The following is a 13,618-nucleotide window of genomic DNA, read 5'->3' as shown; positions in this document are numbered from 1 at the left end:
AAAATATATATAAATACATATATATATATATATATTAATATATATATATATATATATACATATATATATATATATATTAATATATATATATATATATATATATATATATATGTGTGTATATATATATGTATATATGTAAATATATGTGTATATATATATATATGTATATATATATATGAATAAATATAAATATATATATATATATATATATATATATATATATATATATATATATAAGGACAAAATACTTTATTAAATTAGTCTTGGTTTTGGACTCATAAACATCAATTTAAGTCCTTGGCCAAAGTGAGGGTGATCTTTAAGCGCCTGCATTGCTTTGCTCTGCTTTGATGATTTTTCCATTTACTTTTTGCACCCACTTGCCATAAAAGCCAGCCGTTATTTCTCAGATTTTTGCTGTGCTAGGCCTGAGAGAAGCGACGTGCACTCTACTGTGTAATTGCAACTACGTTTTTCGGTGTTGCATTCTGTGAGCTGCTCACCATGCGACGGTTGAATTGGGGTAAAACACAAAAGAAGCTGAGGTCAACATTTACAAAATGCTTTTGACCTCAAACACTTACTGGTAAATGCTTGAAAATGGCCCTGCTGTCAAACTCCACTTCTGGATGTAAGTCAGAGGCGTGCTTATTATACTTATCCGCCTGCTTGATGTTTTTCCACCAATATTGCTCAAATGTTACATGTGTTTGTCAGTGCTACCAAGGTGTGTACATCATTTCATGCCAACGGTCCAAAATGTATTTACCTGGGGACCATTGGTAGTAAAGTCAAGGTGAGTACAATTAAACCTTGATTTACGAACCCTTATTGTTCAAACTTTTCCATTTTCAAACCAATAATAAAAATATGATTTGGTGTACGAGCTTTGTCTTCATGTACGGACGTCAAATCCACCCATTATGTGTCTGCCGGGCAACCGGGTGCACAACGATTGTAAGCATGGCCGGCTCTACGCAGGGGCAAGAGGGGGTAGAGCCCCCTTAAATAAATGTATTGTCCCCTCAAATCAAAATTTGAGAAAGCAAATTTGAATAAACTCACAAAATGATGACATTACAAGTTGACAAAATGATCTGCACTAGTGGAAAAATCAGCCGAAAAAGGGACACACACGATATAGTAGTGTCGGCCTCCCTCTCATCCCTCCCTCCGCTGTGCGTGTATTCACCCTTCCACAGGCTGCGCAGCAGACACACACCCGCACACACCCCTCAGCCCTCAGTAAACATCCAATCACTGTTGCAGTATGAAAGTAAAAGAAAAGGAAAAGTTGTCTACATTTATCATATACTTGTTAGGATGGGTGTATTTGTGTAGTCTTTTCTGTCATAAACACGTTTATCGTCGCGGACTTTCGGTGCTACAGAGTTCCTTTTTTTTTACAACTTGACGAGTTGACGGAGGCTCTGAGCAGCAGTGGTTTGGAAGGCAGAGAGCCTCCACTGTCCCTGTAACAAGCTACAAGTCATTTATGATGCTGTTAATGATGGTAAAAATGAAACATAAGGTATATATCCTGCTTAGCAGTCCTTCTCTGTTGTCCTTTTCAGAGCGGAGTCCCTAGCAACCGCCTGTTTTACTTAGCAACGGTATGGCAATCGACTGCTGGAATTCTTTTTCTGTTGTTTTTCTTGTAATGCTATATAGTCAACCTTTAATGTTTCAATCTAGATTTTGTAATAAACTAATAATAAGTTTCATTTGATATGACCAATACACCTAAAAACAAAAACACTGCCGTTTTCATCAATTTACAAACAAGTGGGCAACACACATACATTGGAGTGAATGAGTTATGTGCCCAGATGAGTGCCCACGTCCACTGCATGTGACAAACTGAAGACAAGTGACCTGTGTCTGACAGACCCCTACGTAAAGCCCCGCCCCAGGCTGTAGTCCTGTACTGTTGTTGTTTTTCTTCATGTAATCACAGCAGGTTTTTTCTGTTGTTGTTCAAGCGTACTTATTTTCTGCTCCAGCTTCCAGCAGCTCACAAAGAAACAGTTAATGCTCTGTAATGCATCCATTTTTCAGAGCATTTAAAAAGTCTAGTCCTGCTCCTGCATGTAGTAGTAGCAATGAGGCTACTGCTAGTACATCAGGGACAGCAGCTAGCAATACTGCACCTTTAGCACCAGCAAGCACTGTTTCTCCTGCACCAGCTCCCTCCGTCCCCCCAACAAGCGCTCCCCCAAAGCAGCCTGTTCAGCTACCCAGTGACTTAAATGGCAATGCACCATCTCAGCCAATACTGGGTGACTACCCAAAGCGTGCATTTGGTTCAACATTAAGATCATTCAATCCTGCCTGGTACCGCACACGACCATGGCTAGAGTATTCTGTGGTGCGAGACGCCTGCTTCTGTTTCCCCTGTCAGAAATATGGCAGCGCTGTTAATGTTTCCCCCCCTGAGGGATTGCCACCTTATTGTGGTCAGGGGGTTTGTGTGCCTCAGTGACCGTAAGAACTATATCAGCAGGAGCTTAGTCTTCAAGTGGGACACCCAAGTTGGACAGGTCTGAAGGTAGAGGCCTGACAAAGTGCAATCCACTACTCCAGGTTGGGGTTGGACACATAGCTAAAGACCCATTTCAATGAAGAAAGCATCGTTACTGTAAGCACAGAAAAAAAGAGTGCTGGAGCATGATGTGCACACATGATGCCCCCTTCACATTTCTGACTGCCCCCTCATATAAGCATGCCTAGAACCGCCCCTGATTGTAAGCGGGTTGTTTGGTTGTTCGATCTCCGGTGCTCATTCAGTCAGCAGAGAACACTCCTGCTGTTAGTTACTGTGCTACTTTGGGCGCCTTTTGAAGTATTTTTAAAAGTTTTCTAGTGTTACTAGCTCAATGAAAGTCCAAAAAAGCAATGGGACAAGATATGTGTGGTTTGAAACAACCAGGAAGTATCTACAGCGTTGTCATCACTGCCACCCATAACCCTCAATGCATGCAGCATTGCAACACAATAAATATTGCGCTGTCCTTTTTTTTGTGTTTGCAGTGTTATTGTGTGATTGCTCCTAAGGATTCACACATAAGGTTTTATACACTAAAATTCATCTTATTTATTATTCAACTTCTTCTTTTCCAGATTTTGGCGCGCTCTACCTTCCACATTTTTCATCTGATTCTAACCGTTCCATCTTTAAACTTTTCGGCCTATTCGGGAGTCGTGGGCTTTCCCTTGAAAAAAAAAATAAAATAAAAATCCCAAAATTCCCAAATTCCAGGTTTTCCGGGACATTTTGTCCATTCAAAATGAATTGGCCATTTTTCACACTTCCACCATTTTCAAATTTTTCAACTTATTCAAAAAACTTCAACGTATTCCACAATCCTGGAAATTCAAACTATAATTTTTCCAAGTTCGAAAAAATTCCAGGATTTTCCAGAATTCCTGGTTTTCCAAAGCCCTATACCCACCCTTTTTTCTGGCGACTACTCCTTCAACATTTTTTAACGCATTTCAATCGCTCCACCGTCAAATCATTTCTCTTAATCAGGACAAAAAAACAAAGTTGTTTTTTGAACAGGAAAAATTCCCAATTTTCCCGAAATTCCTTAATACCGTTTCTCGATTCAACATGTTACTACTTCAACATTTCTTGACTGATTTTTAAAAAATTCAACACCAACACCAACCATTTCAACTCATTCAGAACGTTCAAGTTTTTTTTTACATTTTCCAAAAATTTCCCGCTTTTCCCAAAATTCCCAAATATTTTTGAAATTCCCAATGAAATCAACGGGACATTCTTCAAAGTTCCACATCTCCCACATTTTTCATCTGATTTAAACTGTTCCAACTTCAAAATATTCAGCCTGTTTGGGAATTATGTGCTCTACTTCAACAATTTAAAAAAAAATTCCAGGATTTCAGTTCAACTTTAGTAATTAGAGCATTCACACACAATTCCTTCAGGAATCGCCTCATTTAGTTGTAGTTAGTGTTCTTTCTAGAGGTATTTAAGAATATCATATTATTTTTAACTATGCCGGCGGGGGGCAATATTTGAGACCCCTGCTGTAAAGTAATTGTGAGTTGTTTTGTGGAGTGCATCGAGCCACTATGTGATCAATTGGTTTGTTCTGACACATTTTCACCCTTTTGTGAGTGTCAGTTCAGGAGTACAAGAGTTAGCTTCCATAAACAAATCCGTACAGTAGAGTTAAAAAAATGATTACCGTCTTCGGGGTCCAGAATCTCCACGCTGGCGACCTCGGGGAATTCAAAGACGGCCATAACGGGTTCAGAGAGAACAATCTGGAAAGTCTCTGACACCTCATATTCGGTATCTGACAGGATGCGGACCTTCCAGGTGGCGGCGGTCTGTCCGGGATTGAACTGCACCTGTTTCTGAGCTTTTCCTCGGAAATCTTTATCCTTGAGCGCCGTTCCGTCCTTGGTGCCGATACCTTAGAGAGGACACAAACAAGCGCTGTCATTACCAAACACAAATGTTTTCAAATAGAACCTTGACGTGGAAAATAAAGGACCTGTTTTCTCCTTGAACCTTGTTGACATACCATATATCAATTCATTTAGCAAAGATTGTGTTGGACCAGGTCTGGCTGGAGTTGCTTCGGAATCAGAATACGCATTAATGGTAAAGTTTGTTAAACACACAAGGAATCTGACTCAGTAGGCTGCTCAATATATAAAATAAATATTAACGATTGACTAAAAATATAAATAAGTACTTAAACAACTAATATGTGCAAAGTTAATGAATAATAATGCAGTGATGTATACAGCAAAGCGAAAAGATGAGGACGTGAGCATGAGCAAGTACATTCACAGTGACAGATTAGTTCCAGAGTTGTTTCACAGCGTTCATCCGACTGATAGCCGGAGGGAAATAGTAAATGGGTTGTACTTGTAGAGCGCTTTTCTACCTTTAAGGTACTCAAAGCGCTTTGACACTACTTCTACATTCACCCATTCACACACTGATGGAGGGAGCTGCCATGCAAGGCACTAACCAGCACCCATCAGGAGCAAGGGTGAAGTGTCTTGCTCAGGACACAACGGACGTGACGAGGTTTGTACTACATGGGGATTGAACCAGGGACCCTCGGGTTGCGCACGGCCACTCTCCCAACTGCGCCACGCCGTCCCTAGGGAAGAAACTGCTCTTATGATTGGTTGTTTTTAGGAACTGTTCTCTGATACAAGTTTGAACCATTTCAAGAAATTTCAGGTGTGAGAGGTCTGCAGTAATGCCTTCCCATTTCCTGACCCTGGTCAATACCAATGATCTTTACTTCAGTCCGAATTCTCCGTTGCAGTCTGTATCTGTCGAGATCGTTGCCGATTCAAACCAGACACTGACAGAGGTGCACAGGACAGACTGAATGATGGATGTTTCGTGTCTTGTTGCTTCAAAGTCTCCGCCATCAACCCAGTCCTAAAGAAACTTGCCATCACAGTACTCTGGCTACAGACCCATAGCCCTGATGTACAGTAAGTGGTCATGAAGTCCTTTGAGAGACTGGTCTTACGCCACCTCAAGGACATCACAGGCTGGACTCCTGCACCAGGGCTATACAACTGGCCCCTTAATGACACCACACCGGCCCCCGAGTTCAGTTCAAAACTTGTGAGACCAACATTTTTGAAGCAAATTCCTAGAAACACTAAAGCGCTCCTGTTGTATAGAGCAGTGGTTCTCAACCTTTTTTCAGTGATGTACCCCTTGTGAACATTTTTTTAATTCAAGTACCCCCTAATCAGGGCAAATACTTTTTGGTTGAAAAAAAGACATAAAGAAGTAAAATACAGCACTGTCATCAGTTTCTGATTTATTAAATTGTATAACAGTGCAAAATATTGCTCATTTGTAGTGGTCTTTCTTGAACTATTTGGGAAAAAAAGATATAAAAATAACTAAAAACTTGTTGAAAAATAAACAAGTTATTCAATTATAGATAAAGATTTTTTACACAGGAGTAATCATCAACTTAAAGTGCCCTCTTTGGGGATTGTAATAGAGATCCATCTGGATTCATGAACTTAATTCTAAACATTTCTTCACAAAAAAAGAAATCTTTAACATCAATATTTATGGAACATGTCCACAAAAAAATCTAGCTGTCAACACTGAATATTGCATTATTGTATTTTTTCCCACAGTTTATGAACTTACATTCATATTTTGTTGAAGTATTATTCAATAAATACATTTATAAAGGATTTTTGAATTGTTGCTATTTTAAATTTTTTTTTTTTTAAATCTCACGTACCCCTTGGCATACCTTCAAGTACCCCCAGGGGTACGCGTATCCCCATTTGAGAACCACTGGTATAGAGGAACTTGAACCACAGTAAACACATTAGCAGATCCTCACAGTGACATTTCAACCTTAAAACACCAGGGTCCAAACTAATGATTTACATAACCGAGGTGTTCCGCAAGGCGCCCCTTTGAGTCCTCTCTTTTGGCATTTACCTTCTTTTTTTTATTCGTACTGTGATTTATGCAACTAAGCTTGTTATTGTCAGATGCACTCAGTAGTCATTTGTTCAACTTCTTTAGTTATATCGGTGGTGTTCCTCAAGTTTCTGTTTTAAGTCCTCTGTTTTTCATCAATTGGGTTTTTTTTATCAAGAGTTCAGTTAAAAAACTTGTGAGAGACTTTTTTTGCAGAAACTATTTAAAAACAGCAGAGCGCTCCTGAAATTCTTAAAAAAAAATCGAATCAAATGTCTACAGTCGACGGTGGTGGTAAACAAAATACGACTGATAGTAAAAGGAAAAGATTGGCCCCAGATCTTTAGCTTTCTGCAAAGGTCGCCTCGAAAACAATTTAATTCCCGGTGTACACCATTGGCTGTGTTGTAAATCAACTCATCAATAAGACCAAGTCAAGGTTGGTTTGTCCTTCCCCTCCCCCAAAATATCTATTCATGCTTGAGGCCAAGGACTGAGGGTCTTATATGATTATGGTGGCGGTGAAGCCAATTATCCAACACCTCAGTCTGCACCCTATGTTTCTATCAAGCGTAGACCACAGAGGCTTACGTTCTATCTACTAACTGACCACACAACACACAGCAGGGGTCCGGCAGTAAACGGAAAACAGAAAACAAAAAAAAACATGGCAGGCCACTGCAGGGCAAACAATAAAACTATGGAATAAACAATTTAATGGCAGGGTTTTTTAAGACCGTTTCAGGCTTTGTCCTTTTCTATTCTAAAACTGGGGCTTGTTTGTTTGTCGTTTTTTTTCGCCCAAAGTTCCTGGGTCGCACCTGTGAACCACTTTCGGGACATTCAAGCTGAAATTGTCCCTCATAAAATCCAATTTCAAGTAAATCTTAGCATTTTTAGATAGGTTTTGGCTATTTTTATGGCCTTGAGTGGGTGTCACTGCTATCAAACTATCAACAAAAAGCACTCAAACTTGACGCCACGCTCCGCACACATTTAATGACATTAGGCTCAAATGCTTTATAACTCAGCATCGACCATCTGTGTACTACAGCAAACTAGAATTTGGTACTGATCCAGACATTCTTTGAGGAAGAGTACATTAAAAGTGTGAAAACTGGTATTGGCAAAAAAACGAACAAAAAAACAAAAGCAACTTTAAGTTATAATGGTCGACAGCCTGTTTGCCTTCGGAATCTTGAGACTATGTTGCGTTTGTCGTCATGATAGAGAATCTTGAATGACTCAGTAAAACCTCTCTGGGAGGCATCATCAACAAAATTATGAGTTTTCTGTCCGAGAAAACGTAAGTATTCGCCATTGGGGCCGCCACTGAAGTAAAGAGGTACCTTGGGATATGGGAGCCCAGTTTTTTTAGGACACGAGCTGTCTCTCGCCTAATTGTTACGCATTAGGTTACCAAAAAAATTTGGGTTACAAGCCTCTTTACCGCTAAATGGTGTAGCGAATGCACAACCACACAACCAAAATATCCTTAGCTTATAGTTTATAGAGCAACATTACTTTGTTTTTACAAAACCCAGAGCCAGTGAAGTTGGCACGTTGTGTAAATGGTAGATAAAAACAGAATACAATGATTTGCAAATCCTTTTCAACATTTATTCAATTGAATAGACCGAAAAGACAAGATACTTAACGTTTGAACTGGAAATCTTAGTTTTTTTTGCAAATATTAGCTCATTCGGAAATTGATGCCTGAAACACGTCCAAAAATGCTGGCACAAGTGGCAAAAAAGACTGAGAAAGTTGAGGAATGTTCAACAAACACTTATTTGGAACTTCCCACAGGTGAACAGGCTAATTGGGGAAAAGTGGGTGCCATGGGGTATAAAAGCAGCTTCCATGAAATGCTTAATTATTCACAAACAAGGATAGGGCGAAAGTCACCACTTTGTGAACAACTGAGTGAGCAAAATGTTTAAGAACAACATTTCTCAACCAGCTATTGCAAGGAATTTAGGGATTTCACCATCTACGGTCCGTAATATCATCGAAAGGTTCAAAGAATCTTCAGAAATCACTGCATGTAAACAGCAAGGCTGAAAACCAACAATGGATGCCCGTGACCTTCGGTCCCTCAGAGGGTACTGCATCAAAAAGCGACATCAGTGTGTCAAGGATATCACCACATGGCTCAGGAACACTTCAGAAAACCACTGTCAGTAACTACAGTTTGTCGCTACATTTGTAAGTGTAAGTTAACTCTTCAATACAAAGCGAAAGCCATTTATCAACAACACCCAGAAAAGCTGCCAGCCTCGCTGAGCCAGAACTCATCTAAAATGGACTGATATAAAGCGGAAAAGTGTTCTGTGGACTGAGGAGTCTACATTTCAAATTGTTTTTTGAAACTTTGGACGTCGTGTCCTCCGGAACAAAGAAGAAAAGGACCATCCGGATTGTTATAGGTTCAAAGTTCAAAAACCAGCATCTGGGATGGTATGGGGGTGTATTAGTGTCCAAGGCATGGGTACCTTACACATCTGTGAGGGCACCATTATAGCTGAAAGGTACATACAGGTTTTAGAGTAACATATGTTTCCATCCAATTAATGTTATCATGGACGCCCCTGCATATTTCAGCACGCCAATGCCACGTCATGTGTTACAACAGCGTGGCTTCATAGTAAAAGAGTGCGGGTACTAGACTGGCCTGCGTGTAGTTCAGACCTGTCTCCCATTGAAAATATGTGACGTAGTACATCAAGCAAAAATGGGAATGAATTCCAACTGAAAAGCTTAAAAAATTGGTACTCTCAGTTCCTAAACGTTTACTGAGTGTTGTTAAAAGGAAAGGCCATGTAACACAGTGGTAAAAATGCCCCTGTGCCAACTTTCTTGCAATGTGTTGCTGGCATTAAATTCTAAGTTAATGATTATTTGAAACAATAAATAAATAAATAATCCAACATTAAATATATTGTTTTTGCAGCCTCTTCAATTGTATATAAGTTGACAAGGATTTGCAAATTATGCCCTGATGGATATTCCAAGATGGCGGCGCCCGGACGGGCTGCGTCCTCGCGGAGCTCCTGCTAAAGATGAAACATTTGGCAGAAATACCGGACAATTCCACAGACTTTATGGCTGGCTCACATCGTGGTCACTCCGTGATCACGTACGACCGCCAGACACTTCTGGATGTGGACATATCGGGCCGTTTTGGACTGATAGACGCGTGCGTGCTAAACATGCTAACTAGCATGGGAATACGTCGGCGGCTACATCCAGCGGCCTGTGAAGCAGGGGAGTCTAGTAGCAGCGGGGGCCGTCTACAGAGCAGACGCCAGCGGTGTGATCGGAAACGCGGATGTCGAGCGGGGCTAAAAACAAAGCAGAAGGCTAATCCCCACAGAACACCACTTCCCTCCATCCTGCAGCCAGATTTAAATGGAAAATGCGAGACTACTGGTCTGGGTAAGGAGTCAGTTAAATTAGAACACGTTTTTTCTGCTTTGAGTGTTTCAGAGTTGGACATGTGTGTTACTGAGGTGGCTAACTATGATGCGTGCAGTTTATCAAAGCAACAAACAAACAATCGGAAAATCCCCGTTACTGAGGTGGCTAACCATGATGCGTGCAGTTTATCAAAGCAACAAACAAACAATCGGAAAATTCCTGTCGTATCAATTCCTAGATATGGTCGTAACTATACTAAATGCACTGGGCATAATAAACACAACATTATTAATATTGCTACTACGGATAATTTGATCAAAAACTCCCTAAAACAGCCCACTACCTATAATATAGGTTTTTTAAACATAAGATCATTGTCTCCCAAAACGTTATTAGTTAATGATATTATCAGAGACAACAATCTTAACGTCATCGGTCTCAGCGAAAACTGGCTTAAACCAAACGACTTTTTTGCGCTAAATGAGGCATGTCCTCCTAACTTTACACATGCGCATATTGCCCGTCCGCTTAAAAGGGGTGGGGGGGTCGCACTAATATACAACGAAAACTTTAACCTTAGTCCTAACATAAATAATAAATATAAATCGTTTGAGGTGCTTACTATGAGGTCTGTCACACCGCTGCCTCTACACCTGGCTGTTATCTACCGCCCCCCAGGGCCCTATTCGGACTTTATCAATGAATTCTCAGAGTTCGTTGCTGATCTAGTGACACACGACGATAATATAATCATAATGGGGGACTTTAATATCCATATGAATACCCCATCGGACCCACCGTGCGTAGCGCTCCAGACTGTAATTGATAGCTGTGGTCTCACACAAATAATAAATGAACCCACGCATCGCAACGGTAATACGATAGACCTAGTGTTTGTCAGGGGTATCACCGTCTCCAAAGTTACGATACTCCCGTATACTAAAGTATTGTCCGATCATTACCTTATAAAATTCGAGGTTCAGACGCATGTTCGTCAAACTAATAATAATAATAACTGCTATAGCAGCCGCAACATTAATACGGTCACAACGACAACTCTTGCTGACCTACTGCCCTCGGTTATGGCACCATTCCCAAAGTATGTGGGCTCTATTGATAACCTCACTAACAACTTTAACGACACCCTGCGCGAAACCATTGATAACATAGCACCGCGAAAGTTAAAAAAGGCTCCAAAAAGCGCATCCCGTGGTTTACAGAAGAAACTAGAGCTCAGAAATTATTATGTAGAAAGCTGGAACGCAAATGGCGCACGACTAAACTTGAGGTGCACCATCAAGCATGGAGTGATGGTTTAATAACTTATAAACGCATGCTTACCTTAGCTAAAGCTAAATATTACTCAAATCTCATCCACCGTAATAAAAACGATCCTAAATTTTTGTTTAGTACGGTAGCATCGCTAACCCAACAAGGGACCCCTTCCAGTAGCTCAACCCACTCAGCTGATGACTTTATGCAATTCTTTAGTAAGAAAATTGAAGTCATTAGAAAGGAGATTAAAGACAATGCGTCCCAGCTACAACGGGGTTCTATTAACACTGATACGCTGCGGATACTGCCCTCCAAAATAGTTTCTCTTGTTTTGAGGAAATAACATTAGAGGAATTGTTACAACGTGTAAATGGAATAAAACAGACAACATGCTTACTTGACCCTCTTCCTGGGAAACTGATCAAGGAGCTCTTTGTATTATTAGGTCCATCAGTGCTAAATATTATAAACTTATCACTCTCCTCGGGCACTGTTCCCCTAGCATTCAAAAAAGCGGTTATTCATCCTCTTCTTAAAAGACCTAACCTCGATCCTGACCTCATGGTAAACTACCGACCGGTGTCTCCCCTTCCCTTTATTTCAAAAATCCTTGAAAAAATTGTTGCGGAGCAGTTAAATGAACACTTAGCATCGAACAATCTATGTGAAACCTTTCAATCCGGTTTCAGAGCAAATCACTCCACGGAGACAGCCCTCGCAAAAATGACTAATGATCTATTGCTAACGATGGATTCTGATGCATCATCTATGTTGCTGCTCCTCGATCTTAGCGCTGCTTTCGATACCGTCGATCATAATATTTTATTAGAACGTATCAAAACACGAATTGGTATGTCAGACTTAGCCCTGTCTTGGTTTAACTCTTATCTTACTGATAGGATGCAGTGTGTCTCCCATAACAATGTGACCTCGGACTACGTTAAGGTAACGTGTGGAGTTCCCCAGTGTTCGGTCCTTGGCCCTGCACTCTTCAGCATCTACATGCTGCCGCTAGGTGACATCATACGCAAATACGGTGTTAGCTTTCACTGTTATGCTGATGACACCCAACTCTACATGCCCCTAAAGCTGACCAACACGCCGGATTGTAGTCAGCTGGAGGCGTGTCTTAATGAAATTAAACAATGGATGTCCGCTAACTTTTTGCAACTCAACGCCAAAAAAATGGAAATGCTGATTATCGGTCCTGCTAGACACCGAACTCTATTTAATAATACAACTCTAACATTTGACAACCAAACAATTAAACAAGGCGACACGGTAAAGAATCTGGGTATTATCTTTGACCCAACTCTCTCCTTTGAGGCACACATTAAAAGCGTTACTAAAACGGCCTTCTTTCATCTCCGTAATATCGCTAAAATTCGCTCCATTCTGTCCACTAAAGACGCTGAGATCATTATCCATGCGTTTGTTACGTCTCGCCTCGACTACTGTAACGTATTATTTTCGGGTCTCCCCATGTCTAGCATTAAAAGATTACAGTTGGTACAAAATGTGGCTGCTAGACTTTTGACAAGAACAAGAAAGTTTGATCACATTACGCCTGTACTGGCTCACCTGCACTGGCTTCCTGTGCACTTAAGATGTGACTTTAAGGTTTTACTACTTACGTATAAAATACTACACGGTCTAGCTCCATCCCATCTTGCCGATTGTATTGTACCATATGTCCCGGCAAGAAATCTGCGTTCAAAGGACTCCGGCTTGTTAGTGATTCCCAAAGCCCCAAAAAAGTCTGCGGGCTATAGAGCGTTTTCCGTTCGGGCTCCAGTACTCTGGAATGCCCTCCCGGTAACAGTTCGAGATGCCACCTCAGTAGAAGCATTTAAGTTTCACCTTAAAACTCATTTGTATACTCTAGCCTTTAAATAAACTCCCTTTTTAGACCAGTTGATTTGCTGTTTCTTTTCTTTTTCTTCTATGTCCCACTCTCCCCTGTGGAGGGGGTCCGGTCCGATCTGGTGGCCATGTACTGCTTGCCTATGTATCGGCTGGGGACATCTCTGCGCTGCTGATCCGCCTCCGCTTGGGATGGTTTCCTGCTGGCTCCGCTGTGAACGGGACTCTCGCTGCTGTGTTGGATCCGCTTTGGACTGGACTCTCGCGACTGTGTTGGATCCATTGTGGATTGAACTTTCACAGTATCATGTTAGACCCGCTCGACATCCATTGCTTTCCTCCTCTCCAAGGTTCTCATAGTCATCATTGTCACCGACGTCCCACTGGGTCATTATTGTCACCGATGTCCCACTGGGTGTGAGTTTTCCTTGCCCTTATGTGGGCCTACCGAGGATGTCGTGGTGGTTTGTGCAGCCCTTTGAGACACTAGTGATTTAGGGCTATATAAGTAAACATTGATTGATTGATTGATGTGGGATCTGTCTTTGTCGCTTGTGCAGCCCTTTGAGACACTTGTGATTAAGAGCTATAAAAATAAAC

At 41.0% G+C, this 13,618-nt stretch overlaps 1 protein-coding gene across 2 annotated transcripts in view; it reads right to left on the bottom strand.

The window, feature by feature from the left end:
• LOC133536847 (FRAS1-related extracellular matrix protein 2-like) overlaps positions 1 to 13,618 on the bottom strand; it is a 334,085-nt gene that overhangs the window by 99,091 nt on the left and 221,376 nt on the right. For both annotated transcript variants that reach the window (XM_061877482.1, XM_061877483.1), the window contains exon 6: positions 4,215 to 4,445. In XM_061877482.1, the coding sequence (XP_061733466.1) occupies positions 4,215 to 4,445 (231 nt within the window). The remainder of the gene's footprint in view (positions 1 to 4,214; positions 4,446 to 13,618) is intronic.

This window comes from Nerophis ophidion, linkage group LG18, assembly GCF_033978795.1.
Source record: "Nerophis ophidion isolate RoL-2023_Sa linkage group LG18, RoL_Noph_v1.0, whole genome shotgun sequence".
In the NCBI taxonomy this organism is placed as follows: Eukaryota; Metazoa; Chordata; class Actinopteri; order Syngnathiformes; family Syngnathidae; genus Nerophis; species Nerophis ophidion.
This window is presented reverse-complemented; position numbering and strand designations above follow the sequence as displayed.